Here is a 15,393-nt window from a genome sequence, read left to right as displayed (position 1 = left end):
GCCACTTTGCGAGTGAGCAGTACTTTGCACAATATACTTGAATCACTATGTACAGACAATGTCAGCATCTTATTCATTTCACAATCTACGCAATTCATTGTTATGTGTGATTGAGAATAATGTCACATTTGCAGGAAGCTGAAAAGTGGAGTTGGTTACTGGTGGGCCCTCGGCACCTCAGTCCTGGCTGTAATAAAGGAGGCAGTGTATAATTGATACTGCTCATGGTTAAGGCAGAATGTACCAGCTGACAGGTTCCCTTTAATGAAAGGCTATATCATATATTAAGGAGCCTTCACTGTTTTGAAAACATAACTCCTTACATCTTATAGGATCTCTTATACCATACACAGAAGTAGGAGTAATCTGTTCCAAACTGGTCTGATATATGAGTTTTCAGCTCTATAGGGCCTTATTCACAAGTCCAATTTTTCCACAAACGAGAAAAATGGCAGTGCTAGTCAATGGACCCGCATTCAGGAGACATCCGAGCTTGGTCCATATTTCATGGGCTGTCAAAATGGAGAAGGTGGAATATTTGGTTGTTTTTTTTACTAATCCATGTACAACAACAATGGCCTGATTATTTTGATCAGAGTGTGGTCTGAGTGTCATCCATTTTTCTTGTACATTAAGTAGTAAAAAAAAACAACAAATTCTCCACCTTCTCCATTTTGACGGTCCGTGAAATATGGACCGAGCTTAGATGTCACCCGAGTGTGGTCTCCGATTATTTCACAGGCCCATTGACTTGCATTGCCAATTATGATCCTACCTTCAGTATTGGACACATCTCCACGATTTTCTGTAGACCAAGTGACATGTGAATGGCCCCATGGACTATCACAGGTGAAAAACACGGATAGCACTCGTATGTGAATATCGAAAACTGTGCAGGGGGAACTCCAGCGCCTAATATGTCACTGATCATGTTCTTGTTTTTACCTCCATAGGAAATAAAGTCAATGGTACCATGGATTTAATATCTGATAAGAAAAAATTAAGGATCGAAATAAAATCCTTTACGGATCTAAGTCATAACTTTGGCATTGCTGCGGGAGTGAAGCACTCGGTGCCTACACTGGTCGCCTGGTCAGTGCCAAATTCAATGCAGGTAACTCATTGACTGCTGAATGTGCCATCAACATAAATGGATTCTGCAGGCACCGCTGTGTACGTGTTACAGAAATGCACAGTGTGCGTACGGTGCTCAAATAAACACCACCGTCGTAAGTGGCACATTTGTGTTTTTGTTTAATTTCAGCTGCTCCCCTGAGGTTTTTTTTTAATCCACCAAAATATTCCATATATATATATCATATATTTTTAGGGTTAATTTTATATTTTCTGCAAGTGGGCGTGTCCCAAAGTATTATTTAGGGGCATGTCTATATGCTGCTTTGCATATTTATCCCGTGAGCTCCTCTCCCTTTTTAAAAGATCATAAAAATTACCATAAAATTAAAAGTCCCATATCTCTGGAGCCATGTGGCGGTTTAAATAAAAATAAAAAAAGATGAATAACCAGGAGCGTAGCGAGAGTAAAATAAGGACAAAAACTGGCCATTTTTGACCTCTTTAAAGGACAAATATACATTGATGGCTTATTTTTTGGATAACGTGCACGTCCTCTTCTCTTTATGATGGCCATGGGCAGCATTCATGAATTTGGCTGTATGAAGGGAAACTCTTTTACAGCGTATGTATTGTGGTAAAAATGACCTCGCAGTATGATTTTGCTCATCAGTACAATTGCGGCGATACCAAACATGTACATAATTTTATTACTTTATTGATGAAAAAAAATCAGAAGTTTTAAAAAAGAAATGTTTTGGGTTGTGTCGCCATTTTCCGAGACCCGTAATGTTTTTATTTTTCGGGCTATGGAGCTGTATGATGGCTTATGTTTTGCGGGACAAGACAATGTTTTTATTCACACCAAATAGCCGCGACCAAAAATAATTAATTTTGGCATTATTGTGTTTTTTTCCATTTACGCCGTTTACTGATCGCGTTAATTATTTTTATGTTTTGATAGTTCGGACTTTTCTGAATGCGGCGATACTAAATATGTGTAATTTTTTTTTTATTTAATAGTGGGTGATTTCAACTTTTATGTTTTTTTATTTTTTTCATATTCTTTTTTTTTTTTTACTTTTTCCTGTTCTTGTTAGTCCCCTTAGGGGACTTGAACCTGCGATCATCTGATCGCTTTTGCCATATACAGCGATACCACAGTATTGCTGTATATAGCAGAAATCACGGTCTACTTTGAAGCCACAGGAAGGATTTCAATGGAGCTCGGTAATGAGAGGCACAGGGGTCTTCAGCAGACCCCCTGGCTGTCATAGCAACCCATCAGCAACCTGCGATCACATCATCAGTGTACTGATGGGCGCATGGAATGACTCGCACCCATGTCAGAGTTTGACAGAGGCATTTAACAGGTTAACAATTGTGGATGGAGCTAACTTCCAGCTGTGATGGTTAGGGGCAGGTCCTGGCTGTAACACACAGCCATGATGTGCTGAGTATGTGGTGAGCCCAATCCATACATCCGCTACCGACTTGCGCCGTACAGGTACGGCGAATGTCGTGAAAGGGATAATATCCATACAGTATAGCACATAATGCCCGTCATATAGCTGTGCTGCCACTGGTTTCTTACACTCACGTATCGTACACTGGATACTGACACTTCTGTCTTTTTATTCAGGTGCTGATGCAAGCAGTTTTAACAAGCACAGATATTGGAGGAGCCCTGATGCTTCACAGCGATAAGGGCAGCAACATTTCATTGTCGGCTAATGTCAGATCCCACCAGCAGAGGTCAGTGTTTTCCTTCTGTGCTTAGAGTCGCACTGCCACCAGCCAATGTTACACGGACATGGCTGACGGCACCAGCGCACCGCTAAAGTTTATTCTTTCTGTTGATGCAGCTCTTATGGGAAAATCAAAAGGGAATTATTCCTAATGTAATAAATATTTTTGCTTGCAGATGTTTACAAAAAATGGACATCAGAGTTTATTTCGCAAACTGCTTCATTAATCTTATCAGTAGTCAGATGTGAAGAAAATCAGATCTATATTTTATTTTTTGGAGGGATAACAAATAAGTTTAGTTTTTTAATTTATTTGGATGACAGATAAAAAATGTGTTTTTTTTCCCCATAGTTCACTGTTTAAACCTCTACATCCACAACCCATATAACAGGGCCTGTGAGCATCGCTATAAGGCAAGGCGCAGACGATCATGCTGATCACACGCCGATCAGACTCTGCATAGAGTTTGATCAGAGTGTGATACGATTTTCTCAGATATGGAGTATTAAAAAAAAAAAAAAAAAAAAGTTTCCCTATCTTTTCCATTCGGCCTGTCCGTAAACATCGGACCGCACTCAGATGTCGTCCTAGTGTTGTCCAATGTTTTCCATGGACCCATAGACGTGAATGGGCGAGTCCCATCCCATATCGGAGGAAGATCGTGCATGCTGCCGTGGTTTTTTTTCTTGGACTGACTTGGTATGATGAAAAAAATCGAAAATGTGCACAGCCCCATAGAATAACATGGTGACTAGTGCTATCCATCAAAATGATGCACACCTATTTATACGGTTGTCTGCATGAGCCCTGAGAATCAGTAATATGACAGAAACATGCAGATTGAAAGAATACTTCACTTTATTGCACTAAATCTTAACAACTTGTTAAAAAATGAGATACAGAAAAATCCCCGGCTCCCTGTGTAGTATTATTTGGTTATATGTCTGCGTCTCGCAAAGGAGTACTATAAGGCTAGGTTCACATTTGCGTAGGGCAGAGCTGCTGAGGGCTGGATAGTTCCTCAGTTAAGCCCCGCCCACTGCCACACCTCTTCCATTCAGCTCCACCTACGTCGGCTTGCGTCCTGTGTACCTATCTTTAACATTGGGTATCGCAGGCCATGCGAGTGTATGTGGATGCCTCCGCAGGCGTTGTTTTGACACTGCGCTAAGCTGCGCTGAACGCAACATGTTGTATTTTGTAGGCGAAGCTGAAGGAAGTGGTGCGGCAGTGGGCTGGGTTTAACGGATGAACTACGCAGCCCTCCACAGCTCTGCCCTACGCAAATGTGAACCTAGCCTAATATAACTGTGTCTACTATGATTGTAGTTTATGTACTGTTTCTATTCTTGGGTGGTGTATTTGGCTCTTAGATTTCCTGTTGATCTGTTCCACCTCATACTTCCCGTATTTACCGACTTCTTTTGCTTTTCCTTGTTTTTATTTGCTACCTTAACTCTGTAATTTCTTATGATTTCCACTCATCTTGTAGACCTTTAAAGAGGATATTTCGGCACTTTAGTAAAAAATGCATGTAGTTGCTAATAGAGCTAATTACTTGTCTGTTGTACCCGGCAGCAGTCATTGACCGCTCCTGCCAGAGATTCAGCTACTCCCTGTCAATAGAGCAGCAGTTTCTCTTCCTGATGACAGGGTGGGACTACTGGTGTCATGCTAATTGACAGCTGGCTCTCTGCAGCCTAATTGGGGGATGCCTTCTGTCAGTCAGCATGATGTCAGTAGTCCCGCCTTGTCAACAGGAAAAGAAACTGCTGCTCTATTGACAGGGAGCAGCTGAATCTCTGGCAGGAGCGGTCAATGACCGGCACCGGGTACAACAGGCATGTAGTTGCCTCTGTTAGCAACTAGATGCTTTTTTTTAATTTCCATGCAGCCCCTTTAAGTATATAATGATCATGCAGGGTATATAATCTATATGTAATGAATGATCATGCAGTGTATTTTATAATACACATGACAGGTTCTCTTTAACCCCTTCATGACCGTAAGTTTTTTTGCTTTTTTTGCTACCCTTCTTCCCAGAGCCATAACTTTATTATTTTTCCATCAATATGGCCATGTGAGGGCTTCTTTTTTGTGGCACAAGTTGTAGTTTTGAACGACACCATTGGTTTTAACGTATCATGTATTGGATAATGGGAAAAAAGTTCCAAGTGCAGTAAAAAAGTGCAATTCCTGAGTTGTTGTTGTCATTTTTTTACCATGCTCACTAAATGCTAAAACTGACCTGCCATTATGAGTCTCCAGGTCATTACAAGTTCATAGACACCAAACTCATGGTGAAAAGAAAATCCAAACTTTGTTAAAAAAAAAAAAATTGTGCCATTTTCCGAGACCCGTAGCGTCTTCATTTTTTGTGATCTTGGGCTGGGTGAGGGCTTATTTTTTGCGCGCCAAGCTGATGTTTTTATTGATATCATTTTGGTGTAGATACAATCTTTTGATCACCCGTTATTGCATTTTATTGTAATGTAGTGGCGACCAAAAAAAGTAATTCTAAATTCAACGATACCAAATATATGTATATTTCATTTTTTCTATTGTTTTATTTTGAATGGGTGATTTGAACTTTTATATTTTTTAATATTTTTAAAAACAGGTTTTTTTTTTACTTTTTGCATGCTTCAATAGTCTCCATGGGAGACTAAAACCTGCAGTACTTTCACTTCTGCTACATACTGGCAATGATCGGATCGCCTGTATGTAGCAGAAATGCTCGCTTGCTATGAGCACCGACCACCAGGTGGTGCTCATAACAATCTAGAAATGACAGCCATAACGGTGTGCTGGAGATGTCTGGTTATCATGCCAATCCATCGCTAACGTGCGATCATGTGACGGGGTCACAGATGGGCAGGATTTCTGACGTGCTCCCTTTGCCATCACATTAACACTGCTGTGATGGTGTGATATGTTATGTGGGTATCATTTTGTGTCTATTTATATTTTACAGATTTCCATAGTGTTTTCTTGTTGCCCTGTATCATTCCGTGTATTACCCATATTGTCTAGAGTCTCAATTACCTTCCAAAAGTCTGAAAATTGAATTAGCTCACTTAAGGCCCCTTTACATTTAGCGATGCAGCAGTGATCCCGATAACGATACGACCCGGTCAGGATTGCTGGTGCATTGCTAAATGGTCGCTAGTGAGCTGCCAAACAGGCAGATCTCACAGCGATGCAGCAGCGATACAGCAGTCGTTACTTACCTTTCAGACACGGCGATCCTAACGTCCTCCCATCCGCATCCACGCGTCGCTCGTCGGCGCCAGCAGGAAGCGCCCGACGAGAAATGGAGCTGCGCGATCTCGCGTAATCAACGACAGACAGGGGGGGAGCCGGTCGGAGGTAAGTATCACACATAGTGATATCGCTAGCGATATCGCTGCTGCGTCACCAAATCGGTGATGCTTTAGCGATATTGCTAGCGATATCGCTATGTGTAAAACCTCCTTTACTGTCTGCAACCTAACTGTATCTATGCCTCTTGATGAACCCCCAGTAGTGCCTTAATCCCTAAGGTACCTTTGTCAGGTCAGGGAGGCCTGAAAACCACTCCAACCTGTCTGACTACCCCCTGGACATGAGGAGAGGGCTGAGGAGGACAGGAGCTGTACAAGTCTGACCTTGTGTGTTGATGATCATGTGAAAACAGCACGTCAGAGAGGAGGGGAAGGATATGAACCCATTTTATCCTCTGTCTTCTGGACTAATGGACTCTCATCTCCTTGGACATTCATTCTGTTACTGAACTGCATTGGTGTTCTGGACTATTGTATCCTCAGTGTTGTGGATTGTTTATGGACCTTTTAGTTTTGCCAATAATAAAGGTCTTAGTATTGTTCACACTTCCCTCTCTCTGTTGATTGTGTAGTATCGGAGAAGGACCCTGTCACAGCTGCTGTCAGAGATTGACAGTGTCATTTAACAGCTTAGCAGCCGTGAGTGCATCATGATTCCACCCGCGGCTGTTAGAGGCACATATCAGCTGTTCAAAACAGCTAACATGTGCCGGGAAATAAGTGGGCTCAGCGCCGGAGCCCACATCCAAGGGAGGGTCTCCGATGTGGGTGTATTAATACGTTCTACGCCGGAAAGATGTTAATATAAAAGCTTTGCATTGAAATAAGGTTGAAAATGAAGGCTCCTTATTATGGTAACTATTTTGCGTCTTTGGGCCAAAGCTAGATGAGCAAAATAAAGAGATTGTTCACTACTTTAACATTTGAGGACCTATCATTAAGATCGGTGGAGGTGTGACACCCGGCACCCCCGTCGATCAGCTCTTCTCGGTGCCGGCGGCTGCTGGAAGTGCTCAGTTACAGAGCTACTCCGTCTACTGATTGTGTCCGTGGCCGGGTACTGCACATCCGCCCTCTATTGATTTTAATAATAATATATCTCGTACTGTCCCACATGTGAGATTACAAAGAAAATGTTTATTCATAAGAAAAAGGGATATTAGCTTCTCAGGAAATTACAGTGCTCTGACTTTCCCTACAATCTTTTCATATTAATACGCTAACTTCTACTGGTCTCTCTTCCTTTTTATCTTCTCAGTAAATGTTTATAAATGTGCAAATCCGATATCCCGTTACTAGTTTTGTATTTTAGTGACATGAATTCTGTCTTGTCACAACATGCACCTAATAGTACAAATGATGTTGTGACCATAATCTAAAACGGCAAGAAAAGGTTAAAATAGTAGTGTAAGAAATGTAGGTTAGTGTGACATGAAATTGATAAAGTGTCATTCTCACTTGTCTATCATGATGCATATAATCCATAATAGAGGCTGAGTTCATTCACAATTACGTTAATGCCCAGAGTATTGACGTTATTAGAAGCCATTGTTGAAATAAGTTGGACTTTTTAGAGAAACCTTCAAGGCACAAATTTACCCCTCCACACATCCTGCTTACATTTCGTGTACATTATATATGTACAGTTATGTAAAAAATTGTTTGCCCCCTTCCTATTTCCTATTTTTTTTCATGTTTGTCACACTTCAATGTTTCAGATCACCAAGCAAATGTGAGAAATAAATCCAAACCTACAGGGCCCTGTGTAAAAGTGATTGCCCCCCTCCTCCCCTTAAAACATAAATTAATTGTGGTTTATCACATCTTTGGGAAGATGAGTTCACATTCCCTGGCCACACTCAGGCCTGTTTACTACCACACCTGTTCTCAATCAAGAAATCACTTCAACAGAAACTGCCTGACAATGTTAAGTAGACCAAAAGTTCCTCAAAAGCTAGACATCATGCAACTATCCAAAGAAATGCTGGAACAAATGAGAAACAAAGTATTTGAAATCTATCAGTCTGGAAAAGGTTATAAAGCCATTTCTAAAGCTTTGGGACTCCAGTGAACCACAGTGAGAGCCGTTATCCACAAATGGCAAAATCATGGAACAGTAGTGAACCTTCCCAGGAGTGGCCACCAAACCAAAATTACCACAAAAGTGCAGCGACAACTCATCCAAGAGGTCACAAAAGACCCCACAACAAGATCCGAAGAACTGCAGGCCTCACTTTCCTCAGTTAAGGTCAGTGTTCATGACTCCACCATAACAAAGAGACTGGGGAAAAATTGCTTGCATGGCAGAGTTCCAAGATGAAAACCACTGCTGAGCCATAAGAGCATAAAGGCTCTTCTTAGTTTTGCCAGAAAACATTTTTATGATCCCCAAGACTTTTGGGACAATACTCTATGGACTAAAACAAAGGTTGAACTTTTTGAAAGGTGTATGTCCTATTACATCTGGCGTAGAAGTAACACAGCATTTCAGAAAAGGAACATCATACCTACAGTAAAATATGGTGGTGTAGTGTGATGGTCTGAGGCTGTTTTGCTGTTTTTTTAATGTGCACATTGCAGATTCAGACTGAAAGTAGCAAAACCACACACTGAGCTTAATTTTTTCTGATTATCATAGAATTCCTGATATACATATATTATACCCAAAGTATCTAGAAGTTGATATTTCCAGGAGGTATAGGGTGACAAAAAGAAAATATTCCAGATGGCCAGAAGTGTGTGCATTAACACCAAATAGTGATTTGTAATATTTTGCTGTCTCAGGATGCCACCTGTTCTAGAACAGTTCTATTGGTTCTATCGGAGTTACGTTGAATTCCTTTTACATGTTGTTCCTGTGAAGTTCATGCAACAATAGCCTAGTGGTCAAGCAATGTATCATTCAAGTCCACAAGATCACCAGAATCTTACGCACACATTATGTGAAAACTATGTTCAGATGCAACATTCACTACTCAGTTCCAAACTGACAGTGTCGACATAAGATCTATAAGGGCATGTGCACATTATGTCTTCTTCAGGCAGATTCTCCCTGGAACCTACCTGACAGGCTCTAAAAATAACACAAAAAAAGAATTTTTCATTGCTCTGCATTTGTTCTGTCTTACTTCACTTTCCTTACACTCTTCAGGCATCAAAAGCTGTGAAGCTGCTAAAAGAAGTGACCTGGCCATTCTTAAGGCGGCTTCCACCACTGTTTTATAAATTACATTTAAACATTAAAAAGCCAGCAGCAGTTGCTGCAAAAGTGGTGCAATAAACATCAAAGGAAATGGTTAAGAAAAAACACTGCCAGCATCCTCATCAAGCATCAAGCATCTTTTTCTTCAAAAACAGTGCAGGTATCTCCGGTGATCATACTCTTGGATCATTTTGGATTAAATTTCCATTACCAAACAGATTGACAAAGCTGACATCACTATGTGCATTACTAAGCATTATCTTCAGTGACATGCAAAGCTCACCATTTTCCACTACCGTATTTTACATTTGCTGTACGTCAGCTCAATGCTTCCTGCCTAAGTTCAAAGTACCAGTTTATTTCTCTTGTGATAATAGATGTTAATCCTCGCTTCCATCGTGCATCAGATAATGGCATGTATGGGGGAATAAAAGTAAATGACACTTTAAAAGGTTGTCAACTATTCGAGCAACCTGTCACAACTCAGCTGTCGGGTGACCCGGAACCAAAGGCTCCTTCCCTGTCCCTAACACCAGGGGGAGCACTAGCTTGCCCTATTCCCCAGGATACTTTTGAAGGGGAGGATGCCAGGGCCTCCACCCTTACCTTATCTCCTGAATCAGCCCTCTGTCTGTTCCCTTCCCCCACCCAGGGAAGACGGGAGAGTGAAGCCATCGCCGATTGGTTTCAGGGATTGCGTGACACAATAATGTCATGTGAGCCCCAGGAGAGCCAGTGCCTACACCACTGGAACAGCGCCAGCACTGGAGGTGAGTATAAGTGTGATTATTTTTCTGGGGAAAAATATAGGGATTCGGAATGAGTTGAGTTGTGGACAACCACTTTAAATATGCCTGTGTTTCTGCCATTAGAATTTCTGCCCCGATGGATATAGTTTTCAAGAAAAAAAAGGTTTATTTTCTTATTTAGTTGCTCAGGAATTGTAGTGTTTATTTATTTTAGCAAAGAGTAAATTATCATCTTTCTAAATTGTAATACATATGTTACATATGAAGAATGTAAATACTTCCGTATTTGTTTCATGTCCCAAAAATGTCTGAAAGAAAAATGAAATAATTTTGCAAAACATTTTTGATAAAATATCTAACACTAACTAGCCTGCTTATCAAGAGATCATTGTCAATGTAATGACACCTGCTTTTAGCTAAATGCATCTTGAAATTGTAATGATTGAGGCACCATTATCTATATATTGTAGGGCATTATCTTTGTTCCTACAAAAACTAAAATGTAAAACTGCAGTTCCTGTGTTGACCTATGTGTCTCCATGGTTATGAGTATGCTATCTGTAACCATAGAAACAGATATCCACATAGTAACATCAGACACATAACATAATAGTACTTTACTCAAAATGATTTTTAAACTTTCTTTTTTTTAGGCAAGAAGAAAAAAATTCAAAGATTTGAAAAAATACATACCCCATGAACTTTTCCACATTTTTTTACGTTACACCCACAAATTTAAATGTATTTTATTGGGATTTTATGTGTGTGCAGTTGTATTCCCACCTGAGCCAAAAATTGTAGGGCCAACTTTCGTGGCAATTACCGCTGCAGATCTATTAGGCTATGTCCCTACCAGCTTTGCACATTGAGAGGCTGAAATTTTAAGATTCTTAATGGTATTTAAGCTGAAGAATATCATCCCCACAGCATGGTGCTGATACCACCATGTTTGACGGTGGGGATGGTGTATTCAGAGTGGATGCAGTGTTAGTTTTTCAGGGCACATAGCATACTGCATTTATCCCAAAAAGTTCTACTTTGGTCTCATCTGACCAGAGCACCTTCTTCCACATGCTAGCTGTGTCCCTTTCATGGCTTTTTGCAAACTGCAAAGAAGACTTCTTATGGCTTGCTTTAAAAAATGGCTTCCTTCTTGCCATTTTTTTTTTTATAATGCCAGGTTTGTGGAGTATAAGATGAATAGTTGTCTTTGGGCAGATTCTCACACCTAAGCTGTGGATCTCTGTATCTCTTCCAGAGTGACTATGGGTCTCTTGGCTGCTTGTTTAATTAGTGCTCTCCTTGCTTGGGATTCCAGTTTTGGGGGACGGCCATGTCTTGGTAGGTTTCAAGTTGTGCCTTCATTTTCAGATGATGAATTGAACAGAGCTCCATGTGATGTTCAGAGTTTGGACTATTTTTTTTTTATAACCTAATACTCCTTTCCTCTTCACAACTTTATCCCTGTCCTTTCTTGTGTGATCCTTGCTTTTCATACTGCTGTTTGATCGCTAATGTTCTCAAACAAACCTCTGAGGCCTTCACAGAACATCTGTAGTTATACTGAAAATAAATTACACTCAGGTGGACTCAGTTTACTAATTATTTGACTGCTGAAGGCAATTGAATCTTATTTAAGAGTATCAGACCACAGGGGGCTGAATACAATTGCACAACACAATTTTCAGATTAAAATATTTAGAAAACCATGTATCATTTCCTTTACAATTCACAAATTCTTGCCATTTAGTGTTGGTATATCACATGAAATCCCAATCAAATACATTTAAAGTTTAAATTTAAGTTTGTGAGTGTAATATGAAAAAATGTTGAAAAGTTAACGAAGTGTGATTACTTTTTCAAGGCACTGTATAAATAGCTACAATGGGCTTTTTCACTGCATTTCTCAACATTGAAATTTAAAAATCAAGAAGGAAAAGTTGTGAAATTTTAGAAATTAAAGGACGGACAGACATTTTATTGGTAGGAAAATTATGAAAAAAATCCCATTTTCCAGTACACTATATGCAAAATGTAATGGTGTCATTAAAAAGTACAGCTCATCCATCAAAGATCAAGCCATGATACTTCTGTATTGACGGGAAAATAAAAAGGTTATTATGGCTCTGGGAAGAAGGGGAGCAAAAAAACGTAAACGGAAATCGGAAAGTGGTTAAGTTGTTTTATTTTTTTATTTCCATTCTTTCATTATGTGCATATCATTAACATGTCTATCGATCTTGTGATTTCCATAACTCCGAGACTTTTCCTTCTTGGTGCTGAAATTTCAATATTGAGGAGTGTGTTTTTGTCGTTTTCAGTCATTCTTGTTATCTCTATTGTTTTCTTTTTCTATTAAGTTAAAAATGTAATGTAATGTGATATATTATATTATTCATTTTTTGGATGATTGGTTTTTTTTGCCATTTAGTGAGGAACTAATTGTGAAAACAGCACACAGTGTTCCTGCCTTGCAAAATTACATCCCGAGCTCCAGCACCTTCATCACAGGGGTAAGCATCTGTCTAGTGAAGAGTGACGAAATTCAGACGACATTCAGACCATACACTTTAATTTTACAAATTCAGTTCTGTATTGCATTATTGTGGGATTCATAGTGGTTACTGCTGAGAGTAGCAAAAAATACTTGAAAAGTGATCATCTGTTGTGAATTCCTTCCCTCGCCAAAAGACGTTTTTTTTCTGTATTTTATCAGTGTGCTAGATCTTGTTTTATTATGTGTTTATTTTTACTCACTTATATAGCGCCATTAATTCCACATCACTTTACAGACATCATCATCGCTGTCCCCACTGGGGATCACAATCTAGATTCCCTATCAGTATGTGTTTGGGAGGAAACCTGAGAACCCGGAGGAAACCCACGCAAACACAGGGGGACCACACAAACTCCTTGTAGATGTTGTCCTTGGTGGGATATGGACCCAGTTTGAGGCCATTTTTACCATCAGTGTAAGGGTGGTTTCACATTAGCGTTTAAGGCCGCAGCGTCGGCCTGCGCACGGCCACCGCTAAGCCCCGCCCCTGCCACGCCTATGGTAGCTCCGCCTACAGGCGCATAATGCTGCATACGTCCTGTGTCCCCTATCTTTAGCACTGGGGACGCAGGCCGTGTGCAGGTATGCTGTTGTGAGTTCATTTTCCCCTTCACTGTCGATGTCTGATGAACTCCCTCTTCTGGTGAAGGAAGGTAGTGAGGCTGATTACCAAACACCTTATCTGGTAGATGATGACTGGGTAACAGGAACTGCTGACTGGATATAAGGCAGCCGACGCCCTTCTGAGTCGCTGGTGATTTCTCTGCTGGATTCTTGGAGACCAGTCTGATTCCTGGTTCCCAAAGATAAGTTTTTGCTCTGCTATTGAACTTATTAGTTTTGTTTTGTTTAACTTGTTTTTTGGAGTTCAGCAATCCCCGGTCGGGGGTGTGCTGAGTTCCATTTTTGTCTCTGATCAGTTTGTCTCTTTGCTCTGTCTTCAGAATTTACCTGAGTGCTGATAAAGTCATTTTGAAGTCCTAGCGACTTCAGGGCCTGTTTTTCCTATCAGACGGTTGGGACATTTTTTGGTAGGGTTTTTTGCGGATTGCAGACAGCAGCTTTTCTATCCTGTCCTTTTTAGTTAGCTTGGGCCCCATCGTTTGCTCAACCTATCTTTCTATCTGTGTTAGTGTTTTCATCTTGCTTCACCGTCATTATATGTTGGGGGCTGCCTATTGCTTTGGGGTCTGCTCTGGGGCAGTTTAGATTTCCCCTTTCTTTCTTTAGGCCTATTTAGCTCTCCGGCTGTGATCGAGGGGTCTAGGGCATTGTAGGAACCCCCCACGGCTACTGTTAGTTGTTGTGGATAGGATCAGGGGTCTGCAATCCGATAGCTACCAACCTCTCCGGTTTTCTGGACTTAGCTTGAATTTTTGTTTTTTCCTCCTTTGGTGACTCATTCATAACAGAATCACCAGCCATACCGCAGATCCTAGGGTACTCAATAGCAGGAAAGAATTGTAAAAAAAAAAAAAAAGAGTTTGTCAGAATATTTTTCTTTTTTTTGTGTGTATATTTTTTCCTCTATGTCTCTGAGGCCGCAGGGGGAATTTTGTTTTCTTTCTCAATGGAGATGAAGCAATTGTCTGATTGTGTGGAGCAGCTCACTGCTGAAGTGCGGGGAATTTCCGCCTATCTTGCTCATTCACATGCTGCTGAACCAAAGATCCCTACTCCTGATGTGTTTTTTGGGGATCGGTCTAAATTTTTGAATTTTAAGAATAATTGTAAATTATTTTTTGCCTTGAAGCCTAACTCGCCGGGGAGCTCCGCGCAGCAGGTTAAAATTGTCATCTCTTTGCTGCGTGGCGAACCCCAGGATTGGGCATTTTCTTTGAAACCTGATGATCCTATTCTTACTAATGTGAACGCATTTTTTCAAGCCTTGGGGTTGTTGTATGATGAACCTAATGCTATTGATCAGGCTGAAAAGGCCCTGTTGGCATTGAGCCAGGGTCAGGATTCTGCAGAGTTGTACTGTCAAATATTCCGAAAGTGGGCGGTCCTTACTACCTGGAATGATGGTGCCTTGGCAGCTCTCTTTCGGAAGGGTTTGTCAGAAACCGTAAAAGATACTATGGTGGGATTTCCTGTTCCCTCTGGTCTTGACGATTCTATGTCATTAGCCATTCAGGTTGATCGGCGTTTGCGTGAACGCAAAACCGCACGAGAGGTGTTGCCACCTGTTGAACAAATGTCTGAACCTATGCAATATGATAGAGTTTTGTCTGGGGCGCAGCGTCAGGAGTTCAGAAGGCGTAATAAGCTGTGTTTCTTCTGTGGTGATGCCTCGCATATCATTTCTGTCTGCCCTAAACGAGAGAAACGTTTTGCACACACATTTGCTGTGGGTGGTGTTCAACCTAAGTTTCTTCTGGCAATTACTCTGATCTGCTCCCTGTCCACATTTTCCGCTAAGGCTTTTGTGGATTTGGGAGCAGCTCTGAACCTGATGGACTTGGATTTTGCTAAACGTTGTGGATTTCCTATGACACCTCTGCGGACGCCTATCCCTTTGAGGGGTATTAATGCTACTCCTTTGGCGAAGAATAAACCTCAGTTTTGGACCCAGGTGGTAATGCGGGTCGCCCCAGACCATCAAAAGAATTGCAGATTTTTGGTGTTGCATAATTTGCATGATACCATTGTTCTGGGGTTTCCCTGGTTGCAAATCCATAATCCAGTTTTGGATTGGAAATCTGTGTCTGTGGTGAGTTGGGGTTGTCGGTGTGCCCT

The 15,393-nt window shown here is 40.9% G+C and overlaps 1 protein-coding gene across 1 annotated transcript in view; it reads left to right on the top strand.

Annotated features, from left to right (window-relative positions):
• LOC141047663 (uncharacterized) overlaps positions 1-15,393 on the top strand; it is a 294,273-nt gene that overhangs the window by 146,458 nt on the left and 132,422 nt on the right. Inside the window, exons 29-31 of the mRNA XM_073542859.1 lie at positions 954-1,114; positions 2,717-2,829; positions 12,529-12,610. Coding sequence (XP_073398960.1) covers positions 954-1,114; positions 2,717-2,829; positions 12,529-12,610 — 356 coding nt within the window. The remainder of the gene's footprint in view (positions 1-953; positions 1,115-2,716; positions 2,830-12,528; positions 12,611-15,393) is intronic.

The sequence above is a fragment of the Dendrobates tinctorius genome, unplaced genomic scaffold (genome assembly GCF_039654945.1).
Source record: "Dendrobates tinctorius isolate UK_male_01 unplaced genomic scaffold, ASM3965494v1 ptg000129l, whole genome shotgun sequence".
Classification (NCBI taxonomy): Eukaryota; Metazoa; Chordata; class Amphibia; order Anura; family Dendrobatidae; genus Dendrobates; species Dendrobates tinctorius.
Note: the sequence above shows the minus strand (reverse complement) of the source record. Positions and strands in the feature narration are given on the sequence as shown.